The sequence below is a fragment of the Cervus canadensis genome, chromosome 13 (assembly GCF_019320065.1).
Source record: "Cervus canadensis isolate Bull #8, Minnesota chromosome 13, ASM1932006v1, whole genome shotgun sequence".
Taxonomy (NCBI): domain Eukaryota; kingdom Metazoa; phylum Chordata; class Mammalia; order Artiodactyla; family Cervidae; genus Cervus; species Cervus canadensis.
The window spans coordinates 11234126-11251804 of NC_057398.1; the positions used below are offsets into that span (position 1 = coordinate 11234126).

Genomic DNA, 17679 nt, shown 5'->3' on the forward strand with positions numbered 1-17679 from the left:
AAGTTTTAGTGATAAGGAGATTTTTAAACCTTAGTTATCAAAAAAATCCTTTTCTCCACTTATGTAATTGTTTTTAGCTAAATTTTAAGGTGATACTTGATCCATAGTTCTCTAGTCATGTGGATTAGACACCCCCCTCTTTTATTTTTCCCATGACCAAAATACTAATTACAATAACATGGTATTAACTGGATTAAATGATGCCTCAAAAGACCCTTCTAGGAACCTCCCTGGGGGTCCAGTGGTTAAGATTCTATGCTTCAAATGCAGGGGTCATAGTTTTTGATCCCTGGTCAGGGAATATGCCATGTGGTGTGGGAAAAAAAAAAAAAAGTAAGACACTTCTGGATCTCAGAGCATGCTAATACTTCATACATGCCGGCAAAACCTAAAACCCTAATCTTACTGGCACTCTATTACATTTACACAACCTGTTTTTTAACCTGACAGCAATTTCAGGGACTACAGGAACGTGTTTGTTCACCTCTGAAACACTACCATGCAACTTTCTTTGCTTTTCAAAACCAAAGTTTTCACAATGCATTACCCTAACAATTATACATTAGTCATACTCTATAGCCAAGCATGTGCCCAGCTGCTCAGTCATGTCCGACTCTTCGCGGTCCCATGGACTATAGCTCATCGGGATCCTCAGTCCGTGGAATTTTCCAGGCAAGAATAATGGAATGGGTTGCCACTTCCTACTCCAGGGGATCTTCCCTACCCAGGGATCAAACCTGCGTCACTAGCATCTCCTGCATTGGCAGGCAGATTCTTTACCACTAGCGCCACCTGGGACGCTCCTTGCAAGGGGCCAGCATATTAAAGAATTCTATAAGTGCTTGAGTAAAATAATTCCTCCCTAATAAAGGGTACTTGTTCACAAAAATCACAGAAGTTGAGCACTAGGGCAAGGGCTTAACCTCTTCACTCTGCAAAACAAAAAACCAGGCCCAGAGAAATGTGGGTTGACCAAGGCCACACAGACAGGTGTCTCTAGGCGTCATCACTGAACCAACCTGACCAAGAAACAAGATATATTGGAAAGGATCAGTCTAATGCAGCACAACCCAGGTCGTGCTCATCTTCAAGCTGGAGAATGAATTCATCAAACACACCTTCGTGCTGGCGTGTCTGGGCGAGGAGAGAGAGTCAGAATCCTAAGACCACAGAGAATGAGTCACGTGTTTGAAGAGCCCAGCGCTTACCCTCTCGTCCATGGGAACTCGGGTGGCATCGACGCGACTCTCCTCCCGCCCTGAGCCCCGAGCAACTGAGAGTCCGTTCAAGGCTGCCAACATCAGTGGCCTCTTCTGCGCCTCCAGGCCTGCCATCTTCTGCTTTTCTAGATTCTTGCGGCAAGAAAAGGCATGTTCTCATTGTTTGTAATACCAGGAGAATGCTGGAATGTGTTTTAATCTCCCCAAATCTATAACTCCCCAGCCAAGGAATGCAGACAATTACCATTAGCAGGGCAAATTCAAACACAGCCTTCCCCTTCATTCCCACTGCGCCCGAGGAAGCCGGCTCCGCTGGGCCTCCCGAGCGTTTCTTTAAAAATGCAGTAAAGAAACAAATAGACAAGAGCAGAGACTCTACACAAATACACCCTGCCATAGGGCTCACAAAAAGAGCATGCATGAGTCACCTTAGGAAGACAGCACTGAAGGAAGACAGGACAAAGAAAAGAGAAACAGAGATTCATGAATAATCAGAGCTAGTCACAACGATGGACCTTTTATGCAGATTAAATGGTAAAAAGCTTATAAAAACTGCTGCGTCCTTTTTTTAGATTTTTATTTTTTAAATTATGAAAGTCTGATAACACATTTATAGGAAACGTGGAAAACACAGAACAAGGTTATATACAGTTCCACTATATATTACCGTTATTTTTTTAAGTGGCAAATTAAAGATTTTTAATTGGAGTTTCAACATCAAACTCTCAAAAATCAGTAGCCTGAATATATAGAGAAGCAGAAGGATATAGCAGAAAAACTGTCCCATCGATAAGAGGATGGATACATACAGAGGTAGAGAAAAAACTTCCTTCCCAAGTTCCCACTCAGAGGGGCTAGGATTGAGGTGTTAACTCTATATTAAATCTCTCTGGTCCCTGGGATATTATTCCCAGAAACAGAGCTGATAAAGTTTAATACACGCGCTAATACCTTAGTCTGGAACCACCTGAGATGACCCCCCGGCAGGACCCTTCATGCTTTACCCAGAAGACTCGCAGGAATGGATGCTATGGCTCCCAGTGACCACAGCGGGGCCCCATTGGCTGTGACTACACCCTGGGAGAGCATGATCTGGGGGCCACACAGGCCGCCCCTGGCCCTTGCTTATGACTTTGTGACTCCTCTCTGCGCTCACCTGCACAGACACTCTGAAACTGTTGGGCCCCTGTTATTTTGCCTACAGCTGTGCTTCCCCACTTCCTCTAAGATGACTGGGGCGTGAACCAATCTCCAGTTGATCACTTCAGGCAAAATAGGAGCATTTTCCACCCAACAGTTTTGTCTTAGAAGACAAAAGGACAGAGGGACTCTATAAAGCACAGAAACACATGAGTTTTACAGAGTTTACAATTTTCACCCACAGTTTGCAGGTCCCTTTGGTTGCCACAGATGAAGGAGTGATCTCACTCCGTGTTTTGTTTTGTTTTCAAACCTTCAGGTATTTTGTTCTTAGTCTGTCCTTTAGAAATTTACTTCCTAGAGAAGTGTCTTGTGGAGCTATGGTATTGGTAGAGGACAGAACACCTCTTGTGTGTGTTGATTCAGTCGTGTCCAACTCTTTCTGATCCCATGGACTGTAGCCTGCCAGGCTCCTCTGTTCATTGAAATCTCCAGGCAAGAATACTGGATTGGGTAGCCATTCCCTTCTCCAGGGGATCTTCCTGCCCCAGGGATCGAACCCAGATCTCCTGCGTTGCAGGCGGATTCTTTACCACCTGAGCCACCAGGGAACACGCTGCAAATCAACTATACTTCAATTAAAAAAAAGAAGCGTGGAGCCCTGGCCTTTGTGACTGATGCTGTCAGTAAGGTGCTGGGTCCCGTGACAGGGCTAACCCATCAGATAAACCAAAGGAGCATCTCAGAGGAGGATTAACTGTGGGAAAGTGAGAAAGGGCCAAAACATATTCTACTCTTAAAAATGATCCTGGTTTCTCAACCCTGGGCAGACTTTGAACATTCAGGATTTAAATTTGGGGAGTTTTGTTGGTTTACTTACTTACTAGTTTGTTTTTCTAAGGGAGAATTTCCTCCCTGCCTGCTGTTATCTCTTTTAGTTGAGAATGTTTCACTCCTCTGCAAAATTTTGAGAGAGCAATGATTCTTTTTTTTTTTTTTTGGTAAATGGTCCTCAGATCCTTCTGACAGTCCTTCTGCTTCCTTCCCACCTGCACCATAAGGCAACCCCAACTGGACCCAAAACAAAAAGCAACTCACTTGTCTTTCTTGGGAAAGGGTTACTACCCAGAGAACACTGAGGCCCCAATGATAAACTATTTCTCTTAGCTCCTCCTCATGTATCCTATCCGCTTATTACCAGAGATCAAAAATAATGAATTCAAAGATTTGCCTTGGCCTTTTCTCTCCCCAGTACCTGACAGGGGGCGGTTAGGGAACCCCAGACAGTGAAATGCCTTCAAAGCAGCAGCAGGAGGCATGCGGAGGCGCTATCCACACCACAGGCCTGAAAGATCCATCAAGGGGACAAGCAACTCCAGAAAGGGAGAGAGAGGGTTGCCTGCAGGGCAAATTCTCACCATAGCTGTCTGCTTCCAGTTCCTATTTGGTTTTCTCTTCTAGGAAGGCCTTGACAGCCTTCTCTTAGCTATGCCTAACAAGCCAGGCAAAATCTACCCTTGATGGGGACCAGAGTAAGGCACCTGAGATGTGGGGGTGAGTTTCTTCAGGAAGACCAGGGAGACCCATCCCAAGCTCCAGTGCTAGGGCTCAGGTCACCATCTTGCCTGGCTCACTGAAGACCCTCCGAGTCCTCCTCTGAGGTCGGGACAACAACCAAGGGTGGCTGCCCTTGAGCTCACTAGTATGTAGGATTTGGGGAAAAATCAGGGAAGGGATTTCCCTAGCAGTCCAGTAGTTAAGACTTTGTGCTTAAAATGTGGGGGGCACGGTTCAATCCTTGGTCAAGGACTAAGATCCCACATGCTCTGCGGTGTGGCCAAAAAAGAATTTTTTTTAAAAAGGTACACTTAAAAAAAAAAAATAAGGGGAAATGATATAGGGCTGGGGTAATGATGTTACTGAACTAGTTAAGAGGTAAAATCGGCTATTCACTATTACCCAGTGGATGGGATGGGAGGACACGTGGATGAACAGTGAGAAAGGCCTTTGTTTGCTCTGTGATAATGCATGAAGCTCTATATGAGGAATCAGGGCCGTAAGTATCAGCTCCAGGCTTTTGTTTAATACAGGTAACAAGGGGATGAATACAACCAAAGTGAGGCTAGGCAACCATGTAGGTGGTAATAAACATCCAGTCAGCAAGGGAAATGGCAACACCGAATGCTTGCACTGATGAGTTCTTGATGCTGAGTTGTGTGAAAGGGGCCTGAGGCCCAGAAGTGCTGAAACTCCCTTTCTACCAATGATTATTTTTCCCAAACGTGGAAAGCTCTCCCCAAGGCACCCACCCCCGCACTTCATTCCATCCCCCAGCCAAACAGTTTTATTTGCCACAGGCACAAGCACATCTTTCACAATTTCCCTCCAGGTTTGCGAAAAGTGGAAAAAGTTATGCCTGTACCAAATTCCTAGCAATACTCCATGGATGGCTAAAACTGTGAGGCTGAGAATGTTCTTGAGGTTTGTCTAAAGCCGGAACGTTGCTATGGATTAGATTCCTAAACCTAGGGACTTGGCTTTCTTAAATCTTTGGCTCTTTACTATTCTTTACAAGTTGACTCCCACTGCAGAATCGGGGAGACTTATACATGAAGAAAGTCTGATGAATTCCCTCAAAGCAAAATATAAGTTACAACTGCGCTGGAGTTCCTAAAAGAAGTGCTGGCTACCTTATCACCCAGATGTGGTACATGCAGAGGAGAAGTCCATCTGGGTTTGAGTAGTTTATAATGAGAGGATTTTTTTTTAAGGGAGTGAACAGCTCCAGGAGGAGTAGCAATGGTATTATAAAACATTTTGTAAAGTAGCAAATACAATCCAGCAATTTTCTCATTAGTAAGATGTAATTCACTTTGTTGCTCTAGGTATGCAACTGTTACTATATATTTTTGCTCTGGCAACATAACTAAGCTTCCAGAAGAAACATACTGAAGAAGAATGACTTATATCTAATATCAGGCATAGTCAAATGTTACACATGTGTGCGTCAAATGTTACACATGTGTGCGTTGAGTGTATGAATGTGTGAGTTCTTGATGGAGTAAGCTCAGTGGTGAATTCAAACTCAACTGTATGCTTCTGAGTTTACTGTAATTTTCGTAGATTTGTGCTGACCATCTATTGAAAGAAGATCTGAAAATGAACTGGACACATCATGGTCAACACTGATGAGCAATCCTGACATCCAGGTCTTCACAGAAAGCTGCGCTTTGAAGGGAGGCTGCTCTTTTAATATTTAACTGGGGAAAAACTGCTTTCCCCAGAAAAAAACAAAATGCCAGGAGATGGAGGAAGGTGAGCTCCTGGCAGCTCAGGCAATGGGAAATCTGACCCTGAATATATTCACCAAAATGCTGGCTCAGACACTGATCTCAGTACCACATACCTGTAAGATCCTAACTTTGTCACAGCATTTTGCCCCAAGCAGGCCTTTGAGAAGCCATGAATGAGAATGGAAGGAGCAAAAAACAAAGTTTTGTGAAACGAAACCCTACCTGTTTAAAATGCAAGTGACTTTTAAATCCTATCACATGTTTAAATCCTCCCAGGTTCCCTGATAAGCCTCGCGCTTTCTTCCCTGCCCAGAGGAGGGAGGTGTGCCTGAATCACCCAATAGGAGCAGGGAGGGTGCTCTGGGGTGGGGGCCGGGATGGGGGACCAGTCCCTTTAACCATCCCTCCAAAGATGCCCCGGGAGAGGCGGCCACTTACCCGAATCATCATCTCTCTTTCTATAATGCTGTCCTCCAGGGAAAACATCTCGGACACAGGTCTCTCCTTGACAGGCTCTTTCTTGACCCGCTCCTTCACGCTCGTCAGGTCGGGCTCCGAGATGGATGGCCCGAGAGAGGCCCCATTGACGGCCAGCTGGTCGGCCCGGGAGACGCTGATGGCCTTGGCGGGCCCGTGCCGCAGCAGCCTGGCCCGGGCCACAGCAGGAGGCAGGCACGCCTGGTCCTGCCGCAGCGCCCCGTTGCTCACGCTTTTCCGGGGCCCGGGGTACTCTGGTGGGGGCTTGTTTGGAATCCGGGCCAAGGCGGCCTGTAGCTGGGCGCTGTACTCCACCTTCTCCCGGAGCACGGGGATCTGGGGCACCGGGTCAGGAGCCTCCTCTTCCTCCTCCTCACTCTCGCTGCTGTGGATCAGCATGGTGGCATCCGAGAAAGTCTTCTTGTGGTGGTACTGAGGGAGCTGGGGGACCTCGTGGCTGCCAGGGCCCTCCTCGGGAGGCCCCGGCTCCCGGAGGGTGTTGCGGCGGGCCATGGGGATGTTGAGCGACTTTAGGGTCATGGCTTCCATGCCCCTCACGATGCTGCTCATCGCCTCCAGGCTGTGACGCTTGTGCACGGCGCCGTGGTGCTTGGTGGCCGTGAGGGGCTCGCTCACCTCCTGCAGAGACTGGTGCACCACCGGGGAGCTGTCCTCCTGGAAGGTCTTCACGGACAGCTGAACCTTGCGGGTCACCAGGTCGGGGCTGCTGCCGCTGACGTACTTGTGCCGGTGGCTGGCCAGGTCCGGTGTGCTGGTGGCCGGCCGGGGCCGGGGGTAGGGGGGCGGCGGCCGGAAGAGATAGTTTCTGAGCACGTGGGCCGCATTGTAGCTATGGGCGCCCTGCAGCTGCATGTTGGCCAGCTCCGGGGTGCTCACCGTGTGGGAGATGGCAATGGCTCCCCCCGGCTGGCTCGGCACTGTGGCATTCGTGGGGCTGAGCTGGTCTGACGGGCAGACCAGTTTGTTCGCGTAGCCCCCCTGGGGCCCGTAAGGGATCGTGTAGGGGTGCCTCTCCCGCATCTCAGGCTGGCTGTACACCAGGTCCTCTGGCTGGTTGTAGGCGTGGGTGTTGATGATGTTGAGGTTTCGCAGGGACTGGCTCTGGCTGTCCGTGTGCATGACGCCCCTCTTCATCTGCCGCATGACCGTCTCGTAATCGGGCGTGGGCCGGTAGGATGGTACGATGATGGCGCTATGCCGGTGGCTGGGGATGTAGTCCGCCCGCATGATGTCACTCCCGGGGATGCTGAGGTTGGAGGAGACGGGAGAAGCCTGGATGAAGCTTTGGGAGCAGCTGAGGGAGTTGACGCTGTGAACGCTACACACGCTGCCGCCATTGGTGACGGTGCCATTTAAATAACTTAAGTCCAGGCTGTTGTGTGAATTGCAATACAAGGCTTCTTCATTCCCATGGAAGATGCTGTCTGCAAGAAGTCAAACAGAGGCCCATGAACCTCCACACCATCCTGCTTCCATTGAGTTGGTCCTCACATTCATGGGGGTCATTTTTAACTCACATAAGTCATAAAAAGGGAAATCCCATGGTCTCCACCCACATAGGCCATAGAAAAAACCAGCAATTTCTTGGGCAAGATGCCAACATACTGAAAGAATATTTTAAAGCACACTATAAAGAAAAAGTGAATCTAAACAAATGAAGCTAGGTACATATGGAACTGCTGTCAGCTGGGTTAAGTTCTTGATTTGGCCTGAGGTTCCAACAAGGGTCCTCACACAGGGAGACTGGTCCCGCTTATGCAGGGCTCAGTGACAGAACTGGATATTTGGGCCAGGAAGTGAAGAACTTGGAGTTCTTGGAGCTGATCTTCCTTGACTGCAATGGAAAAACTCCCTGTATACAAGGGACGGCCGAGCATTAATCAAGACAGAAGGCAAGTAACACAGTCAGGACGTCAGCAGGCATGGCTACTTCGTTCTGATCAGCAACCAGTGGAAAGCAAAATAAGACCCAGGAGCATAATTTTACCCCTGTCTAAAACCCGCCTCTAGACTTGGTTTCATCACCAAGGTCAATTTCACATTAAAATTATTAATACTTTAAACAGGTACCTAAAGAGATAAAAGATAGTGAAGGACAGGGAGGCCTGGTGTGCTACATACAGTCCATGGGGTCACAAAGAGTCAGACACAACTTAGCGATTGAACAACAATAACAAAGAGATAAAAAGTGGATTTCTAAAGTCAGGACCATTCTATGCATCCAGTGTTCCTTTAACACGCACGCACGCACACCCTTTCGAGGCAAGCTCTTACAAACACATTTTTCTGTGGGCAAAATATATTTGTTTGCACACTGTAGATTTAAGCATGAGCAGAGTAGAGGAATTCAAAGGCAGAAAAGGTTAAAAAACAGAATGTGTGACTGAAAATACTTGGCTGCCTAAAGAGGAGAGGTGGGAACATAGACAAAATGAAATGATAGAAGCCAGGAAAACTAGGAGAGACACACACTGCATTTATCCACCTCCAATGGGGTTTGGTGCCTTCCCACAGAAGCAGGGTAACTTTTGCTAGTCTGCTTACATCATCTTGATGATCTTAGTTTCCAGGCTCACACTTTGACAGTGCAAAGATTGAGAAGAGCGAGCATACGATAACACAGAAATGAATTATCCTTTACCCCACTGTCAACATCCAGTGTTTAATCCCATCTGTTTTCTAAGATGCAGTTACTGACATGATCACGGAGCACCGGCTCCAGAGTTAAGACACTGATTTTCATATCCAAGCTCCTCCAATACCCTTTCTGTATCCCAGTTTCTATAGCAAATGGAAATAACGACATCAATAGTACCTATCTCCTAGGTTTATTTTGAGGATGAAATGAGACAATGCAGGGCAAGTACTTAGAACAGTGCTTAAGGAAAAGAATTGCTCTATAAATGCTCGTTGTTAGACCATTATTATTGAAATGAGTTTTTTTCATGCATTTTGCAGGGGAGTGTTCAGAGAGACTAGGAATGAAACAATTTAACAAGTGCACTGAGAAAGAGACTGGGGGAGAGGCAGAGCTAAAATGAGGGGCTGAGATTATGTGTGTGTTTCTTTCAATTATTCTGGACGCCTATGTTCTCTGTCACCATGAAAACCTGGCTGACTGTTACAAGCTCTCTGACCCTGGCAAGGAAGGTGAAGAGTCTTCTGCTGGGCTTAGATGTCACTCTCTTCTCTAACCCACTTTCGAGGATGAGGAGGAAGAGAAAGGAACTCGCCTTCTGTCTTCCCCCAACTCCTTCTACACACAATTCTGGGGAAGTTTTTGTCTCAGGGGTAAATGGTATTCCGTGACTCTCACAAATCCCAAACTGCTGCCATTCAGACCAGGACAAAGGTAAAATAAAAGTATCGCTGTCCCCTAAAACAAAATAATCTCAGCACTGATCCCCAGTACTCAAATTCAGGTCTTAAGAAGGGACAGCAGCAAGCCAGCGTTACCTTGAGAAGTGTGTGTTTCCGAGTAGTGTTCGCCACACTGGACGTGCATGGGAGGCAGGATGTAGGGCTGCTGCCGGGGCTGAAACAGAGAACACAGCGCATGTGGGAGGCCCCGCGCCGGAGCGCTCCGAGCTCCGGCCTGAGCGCACGACGGGCCCCACGCTCATCCCTGCAAGGAGGCACGCGAGGGCTTCTCCGCCCTCCCCCTCAGCCCACCCTCTTCTGCGCATCTGCACCCTCATCTCATCACCAAGCCTCGGACTGGAGACACACGAATCGGGGAACGGGGAGGCTGGTTCAACGTGAGAAAGAGGCCGCAATCAGCATGAAGGGACTTCATTATAGCCTACTTTCTTTTTTTTTTTTTTTTCATTATAGCCTACTTTCTAACACCCTTGCAAAGCTCCCAGTGCTGTTCTTCAAAGGAATAACTCAGAACATGCATATTATGATGTTCCACCTAAAACATAAGGAGAGTCAAGGGGAAGTCTGTTTCCTTCTATTCAAAACTGGGTCCCTCCTAGAGCCACAAGCTTGTATCTATCGGCATAGCTGTACCTGTGACCCAAGTTCGCATTGCTACAACAACCTCAAATAGGGGTTGGGGAGTGTTAAGCTGGGCCCATTTGCAAATGTATATAAAATCTGAAATGGGACCCATAACAGTAAGTGTGCAATTCCCAAGACCACTTATTGACCCCCCACCTTGCAGAACCCCATGTGGAAAGGTCTTGCAGAGAACCTAACAGATGCAATCATCTACCCTTTCAGTGAAGACTAATTGCCGTAAGACTCAAACATGGCCATTTACACTCAATCTGAAAAATCGCGTGTTGCAGGGGAGGGTAAAACTCTTAGAGAAAACACCAAAATGCTTAGACAGTTTTGCCATTTGGGGAGCTGACAAAGGAAACATGGTTAGTTGCTCATGTGGTCTAGAGGAAGTCATTTAATCTCAGGAGGTCTCAGCTTCCTGTCAATCAAATCAGTCTCCTCCTTCCAACATGATCCATTTTATTTAGATATTGGGTTCCAAGTAAAAATATGTTTGAAGAAAGAGTTGTAATGCTAAAAAATACACTTTAAGCCTGTAAACCACCAAACCAGATGGTCTCTTATATTTCTATTTGATTATCTTTGTCTTATAGACATTGGTTTAAATGTTACTGCTTTGGGACAGAAGTTGAGATCAAGCCAAAAAACCACACAAAGCCAGCAGGGGTCACACTTTCTTAGTATCCCTAGACTGAAGAACACGGGGCAGCATGAACCTGTGTTGATAACTCATCTACTATTTCCTTTTCTGCAAATAATGTTTACGTATCAAAAGAGCAAATAAAGAAGATATAATGACCAGAAATCCAAAAATTAAAGAGGAAAAGAAATAAAGAATTAAAACCAATCTAATACAGCACTTAAGGGTATCAGTTCTTCTAAACATTCCCAAATCTCTCTTTGGCTGGTCTTTGACTAGCAGTTTAAAAATATTTTTCTGCTTTTTGGTAACAGCTAATTCAACTCATTTTTTTCTATGACTGGATAGCCAGTTTTCATGTCAACAAAAAAAGACAAAAAAAAAAAAAAAGCCAGCAGGGAAGGATTCATACAAGAGAATAGAAATACACAGCAAGGTAATGTTGGCTCACCCTGCCTTCTCTTGCTTTAAGCTTTTTTTAAAAAGAAAAATCCTACAAGTCAGTCACTGTTTATGAGCCAACATAAGTGTATAAGCAATACAAGTGAGAGGTAATAACAGTAATCTTCCAAATACCATTTCAGGATTGCATTATTTATTCTATCTCTATATATTTCAGCGTATTATTCTTTTTCTTTCCAGATCTGCTAAGACAACAACAAATTAGATGCCACAGTATAGGAGTCAGAAGAGCAAGAGAAAAACCACCACCGGGAACCCTGGTTATCAGCTGGGAAAGGCAAAGGCGACGTTATCTGGTTTTACTCTCACTCATCCCAAGAAACGCTTGCTGACACGGTTTAATCCTAAAGGGCAGAGGAAAGGGAGAAGCCAGGAACCTGGCTTCCTGCAGATTATCTGCATCCGAATGAAACAGGAAAGCCTCTGCATCTTCTCCAGATAATCAGGATGCGATCAAATCACAAGATAGCCCTGAAACACTCTGCTTCCCCTGGCATTTCATGGACACAAGTGAACATTTATCTCACTAGTAAAGATGTGTGGCCTCTAAGGAATGGAAAGGGGAAATAATACCAACAAAGGAGAAGAATAAGGAGGAAATCCGTTGCTGCTTCGGGGGAGAAGCCCAAAGCAACCCACTACATCTCCAAGGACTTTCTGTGAAAGATCGTGCATTGACACAGAGAATTAATAGTATTTACATGGGTTCTCAGGAATTATTAAGTGATGATAAGATGACCAAACTCTAGAATTCTAAGAATTCATGTGAATGCATTTTCCAGAAAAAAAAAAAATTCCTTAAATAGTTCCTTTTAAATGACAGGTTAAAGATGTCCTATAGGATATATATCGTGTATAAAGAAAAATTTTATTATCCCATCAATTCAAAGGAACTCTTCACCTACAGACATTTAAAGGCCATCTGTTTATTTTGATTTTGTGTAAAATAAATCATAACCTAGAATAAGTTATTTCCTTATTCACATGACAATAAGTTGTTTCCTTATTTATAAGAGGAGAGCAGTTTTTTGTGTTTTTTTTTAAGGCTAACGGTAGGTAGAAAAGTACCTCAACTCAAATTCTGTTGACTGTAAAATTAGAAAATTAATTAACGTTAATTTTCTTCCCCACTAAATATTCTACCTGAGACCATCAACTAGATTCCTTCAATATTTCCTTCAAGTAGTCATTTTTTGACTAGTTTATTAAACTCTGGCAGTGACTAGAAAAGAATTTGCAGAGATTATAACTGATGACATATCTAAACGTGCAAAAATCAGGAACAGTGATAAAGCAAGTGGGAAAAAAAACCACACACACAGTAAGCTGCATGCTGAAGGACTAAGATCTCATCAGCCTGGAATAAGACTCCCAGGGGTGAACCTGGGGTCACATTTAGAGAAGTGATGGCCATGGGTGTGCACACCCCATCGGCAGAGCAGACTGACTGATGTCCTTCTGCGTTCTCACCAGATCTCACGTGGTCATGATGCCCTGGCCACCCCTCCCCTCAAAATCAACCACAGAAGGACACGTGAACCCCAGCGCTCAGAGGACTTGATAACTGAAGATGTCATACATACCAGGGAGGACCGGCTCCAGGTGGGCTGGCGTCTGATAGGGGGTGGAGAATTGGATTGTCTACATGAAAAGTTGAAAAAAATGAGGATGGTTATTCTTATTTACCACGTATTCTAGATGACCTGATAGATGAGAGAGGGAGAAGAGGGGAAAGTAGACAAAATGGGTTAAGAATTACAGTAGAACAGGGACTTTCCTGGTGGTACAGTGGATAAGAACCCGCCTCCCAGTGCAGGAGACACATGTCAATCCCTGGTCCCGGAAGATTCCACATGCCAAGGAGCAGCGAATCTAGTACACCACAACTACTGAGTCATTGCTTTGGAGCCCTCGAGCTGCAACTACTGAGCCCAGTGCTGCAGCTACTGAAGCCCGTGCACCCAGAACCTGTGCTCTGCAAAAAGAGAAGCCGCCACGAAGAGAAGCCTGTGCATTGCAATGAAGAGTAGCCCCCAGACTGCCGCAGGTAGAGAAAGCCCAAGAGCAGCAAAGATGATCCAGCCAACCTATATATCAAATATATAAGAATTATGGCAAAACAAAAATATTTTCTATTTCTGGTTGGTGAAGCCAAGACAATTTTAATTTCCTTTTCTGTTCTTGTTTTATTTGCAAAATGTTTGGAATATATGATATTTTATAATGCTTTACAAAGTAATATGAAAAGAATGAGGCTGCTTTCTAAAGACGAATTACAAGGGAAATAAAAATCAATGACCATCTTTTAGAGGTCAGAGAACAGAGACCTCTGGAGATGGATGCTGTTCAGATGATGCTGATTTCATAAACTCCAGAGAGCTATCCAAGCCTTCATGTAGTCCATGGTGAGACTCTGAAACTGCACATAGAGTTTACTGTCTATGTGGGGGATGAGGGTGTTTTTAGACAGTCCTAGTTTTCATCAGATATGAGAATAGGAACCTCCCATACCCAGTTAGGAAGAAGAAAGGAATGATTATTACAGAAGTACGAAGGAGGACAGAGTTTCCTTAATTTTCAGTATAATACGTGATGCTCACTCGTATAAGAAGAAAAGGACACAAAAGAAATACAAATACTCAGAAAGTTTTATAATAAAGCCACTTGCTAAGAAATGGTCAAACAAGAAGACTACAGTGATATTCACTTCTCACAACAGTCTTCTTCTTAAATCCATCCTATGGAAGCCAACTATAGAATTCTTGTTAATTCAAAGACATCTCAACAAATAAAAGGCAGTAGCAGAAAATTGCAAAGATGTGACTTATAGGGAATCTATTCAAAAGAATGGTGTGTGTGCACAAGAATGGTGTGTATTTGTGCACGACAGCATGTGTATGCATGTGTGCATTCATCACATAGATATGGCTGCTTAAAATGCTGCTCCCGAATCAGTGCTCTTCTGGTTTACATTTGCAAACTTTGTTTGCAGACCCAATAGAGTCATCCTTTGACATCCAAGGAGGAGTGGTTCCAGGACCCCCTCAGATACCAAAATCCACCAATGCTTTTGTGTAAAATGGCATAGGATTTGCATATAACCCATGCACATCCTCCCACATACTTTAAATCATCTCAGGTTACTTATAATACCTAATACAATGTAAATAGCTGCCAGTACATAGGAAATTCAAGTTTTGCTTTTTGGAATTTTCTGGAATTTTTAAAAAATATTTTGATCCACAGTTGGTTGAATCCATAGATGTGAAACCTCAGATACAGAGGGCTGACTGCCTGTACTATCAAATATACTTTCAGACTCCAAGAGTGACCAGTGGCAGAGACTGGCTTAAAAGAGTCTCCATCACGTAGGGAAAAAACTCTGCCAGGACCTGATCCTCCAGTTTTAAAGCAGTGCCGTCTACAGCAGGATCTGCTCTAGGACAACATTTTCACACTCTTGGATGTGTCCACTGGGGAAGCGGGAAAGCAGTTCTTCTCTTGCATTTACATCCCTGAAGTTCTTTGAAACAAAATTAAGCACCTTGGGCACCCCAACTGCTGAGGTACTCTGCTGAGGAACGTCTTTTGAAGGCAACCAGAGGAAATTCAACGATAGCATGAGCCAGACACACTCTATCCAAGGTCAGGTCACGGTTAAGTTCTCTCATCAGACTCTCTTTATCATCCCCATTTCCAAATTAAATTGAAAACACACACATGGATTTGTGACATCTATTAGTGTCTTCCAAGTCTTCCTCTAATTACCCTGGCCTCTCATTTACAGGCGGGTGACTTGACCCAGAAGCACACACAGGGTTAGCCAACTGTGTGAGCGCCACGGGGCTGAGGATGACAGCAGCTTCTTCTCTTTCAAGTTGGCTCATCACTCTGCTACACGCTTCTGAACCCACGCTACATCTGACACGAAGGGGCGCCCCGGCAAATTGGGAACCGCTCGGCTCCTCCAAACTCATGGCGGAGGTTGGAAAGGCACTGATGTTGGCCAGTCCATCCAGGAAGTCAAGCATTCACAGTCAATTTGCAAATCATTTTCCCCCTAGGCATAGAGGCAACACCAGACGGTCTTCATCATTAAAGCGCTTTCCCTCCCGCCCTGCTTCAGCGTGCCCCTTTAGCTTCTACAAGGAATGAGGCGAACGAGTGAGCAGAAAAGGTGATCTACAACATTCCGAAAGCATAGGAATTTAAGCTGGAACAAGCCATCCAGGGAACAGATGGATGAAATGTTTACTTACTCGGTGCAGATTTTGTTTTGTTTGTAAAATTTGTGCCGCGTAGCAAACAGTCGAGATATATACTTGGCATTTTCGATATCATCCTTGGAAAAGAAGAAATGGGGAAAAAATAAACATTTGTTTATATATGCATCTCATTACGAGTCCTCTGGGCAGGGACACGTCCCTTCCTCCCTTCATGTCAGGCACAAAATAGCCCCCTGAGCCACATACCAACATGCTGAAATTCAGGGGCAGTCATGTTGATGAAGCCCACCCAAGGATGTTAGATCTGCCTGCTAGAGAATCCTTTATGTCCATGGCGCTGGGGTTACACCGGTGATCTGGCATGATCTTTACATCATGCCAAACTGAGTACTTTGCAAATGAATAAATGAATCAAGGCAGAGTGTGGCATGGATATCAAGCATCATTCAATTAGAGGCAGAGAGGTGCGTGAACTGCCTCGGTTCTCAAGGAGGAACTCAACAGAAAGGCAATCACCAGTTTGCTTCACATCAGGCTTGGGCTGTGATGGCAAAGAAAATTCAAATAAGCCAGCGAAAGAAAATACCAGGCCATATCAAAAGAGCTGACTAGTAAAGGGCATGCCAGACATTGTGATCCAGTACAAATGAGGCTGGTGGAGGAACGCAAAGCCTACAGTAAAACTCAGCTTGGAACCCTGGCATTGTGAGCATCAGGTCACCACCACTCCTTGGAAATGAGTAATGGCAGCAGTGGGCACATAATGGAAAGTGAGGGGTCTGACAGACTATTTATTCTCTCATGGCATGGAGACCAAGCAGAGCATATTAGGAGTTGAGAAGTCAGACAGCAAGCTGCCTGTGGGGCCATGCCTTCACTGTCTGTCTGGCTTACCGTGTGAAAGAGGGCGGTCTCCTCTTTGCTGACGAGCTCCACCAGGATAGTCGACTTGCTGTGGGTGATGTTTCCCATGTCATTCCACCTGTGCAGAAGAAATCCCACTGTGTTTGCCCAAAGACTTTCCAGACATTTATGACAGTACAGGAGGGTCATCTGCTATTACTGAGCCTCACTTTACAAATGATGGTTTAGCTGTAGTTTTAAAAGCTAAACGTTTCTTCCTTCAAAGCAGAAATGGAAATAAAATGCAATATGCATCTACTTAAATAGCTATACACCACCTCAACGCTGCTGTTTGATAAAGTACACTTTCCCTTATGAGCTAGGAGGAAAATATGCAAGAGACTTCTGTTGCCTAGTTTTTCATATTTCCAGATGGACAAAGTCTTTCCCATGAACCCCATTTTCAATACTGGGAGAGCAGGTCATTTAAAAGTCATGTGTGGAGTTCCCAGGAGGTTCAGTGACTAGGATTCCAGCCTTTCACTGCTGTATGCCCAGGATCACCCCTGGTTGGGAACTAAGACCCCACAAGTCACATAGGGCAGCAAAAAAAAAATAATAAAATAAAATAAATGATGTATTTTCAGGAACCTAGGCTGAAGAATCCACAGAGATTCTGTGTTGCAAGGTACACTACAGATTTGATTATGCCACTTAGAAAAAATGCTGAGTGAATGTTTACTGTGTCTACATTTTTGTGATATAAACTCACACACACAAATTTCCTTCCCTTTCCTTATAGAGCTCTGACCTAAAATGAGATACACAGAACCACCACACAAGGGAAGGGAAGCTCCTGCTTCCCATCTATTTAGAGCCAGTTTCTAATCATCTCTTACATTACCTGCCCTTCACTCTGCTCCCCAACCTATAATTCCCTGCCCACTGCCTTTTCCTCTCCATCCTGCTTTTTTTTTTAACTTAAAAAATTTTTTTTGACCATGCTGTGGCAGAATGAGGGATCTCAGTTCCACAACCAGGGATCAAACTCGCACCCCCTGTAGTAGAAGTTCAGAGTCTTAACTGCTGGACTGCCATGGAAGTTCCCTTCTTTCCTGCTTTTGCTCACTGCACTTCCATCTCTGCCTGAATGATTCCTTTAAGACTCAGAAGCAGCCACCTTCTCCAGGAAGCCTTTCCTCATTCCCAACCACCTACATGCCAGGAAAGAGCCGGGTGCAGTCCTTCATCAGTCACCACATTGTATCACAGTGGTTTATGTCTGTGATCAGATTCCTAACTAAACCAAGCTCAACCATAGGACCCGTGCCTCGGACAGAGACTCT

At 45.1% G+C, this 17679-nt stretch overlaps 1 protein-coding gene across 2 annotated transcripts in view; it reads right to left on the reverse strand.

Annotated features, from left to right (window-relative positions):
* PTPN14 (protein tyrosine phosphatase non-receptor type 14) overlaps positions 1-17679 on the reverse strand; it is a 184505-nt gene that overhangs the window by 24003 nt on the left and 142823 nt on the right. For both annotated transcript variants that reach the window (XM_043485110.1, XM_043485111.1), the window contains exons 9-14: positions 16385-16472; positions 15524-15606; positions 12848-12905; positions 9608-9686; positions 6092-7575; positions 1209-1352 (exon numbers count right to left, since the gene is read on the reverse strand). In XM_043485110.1, the coding sequence (XP_043341045.1) occupies positions 1209-1352; positions 6092-7575; positions 9608-9686; positions 12848-12905; positions 15524-15606; positions 16385-16472 (1936 nt within the window). The remainder of the gene's footprint in view (positions 1-1208; positions 1353-6091; positions 7576-9607; positions 9687-12847; positions 12906-15523; positions 15607-16384; positions 16473-17679) is intronic.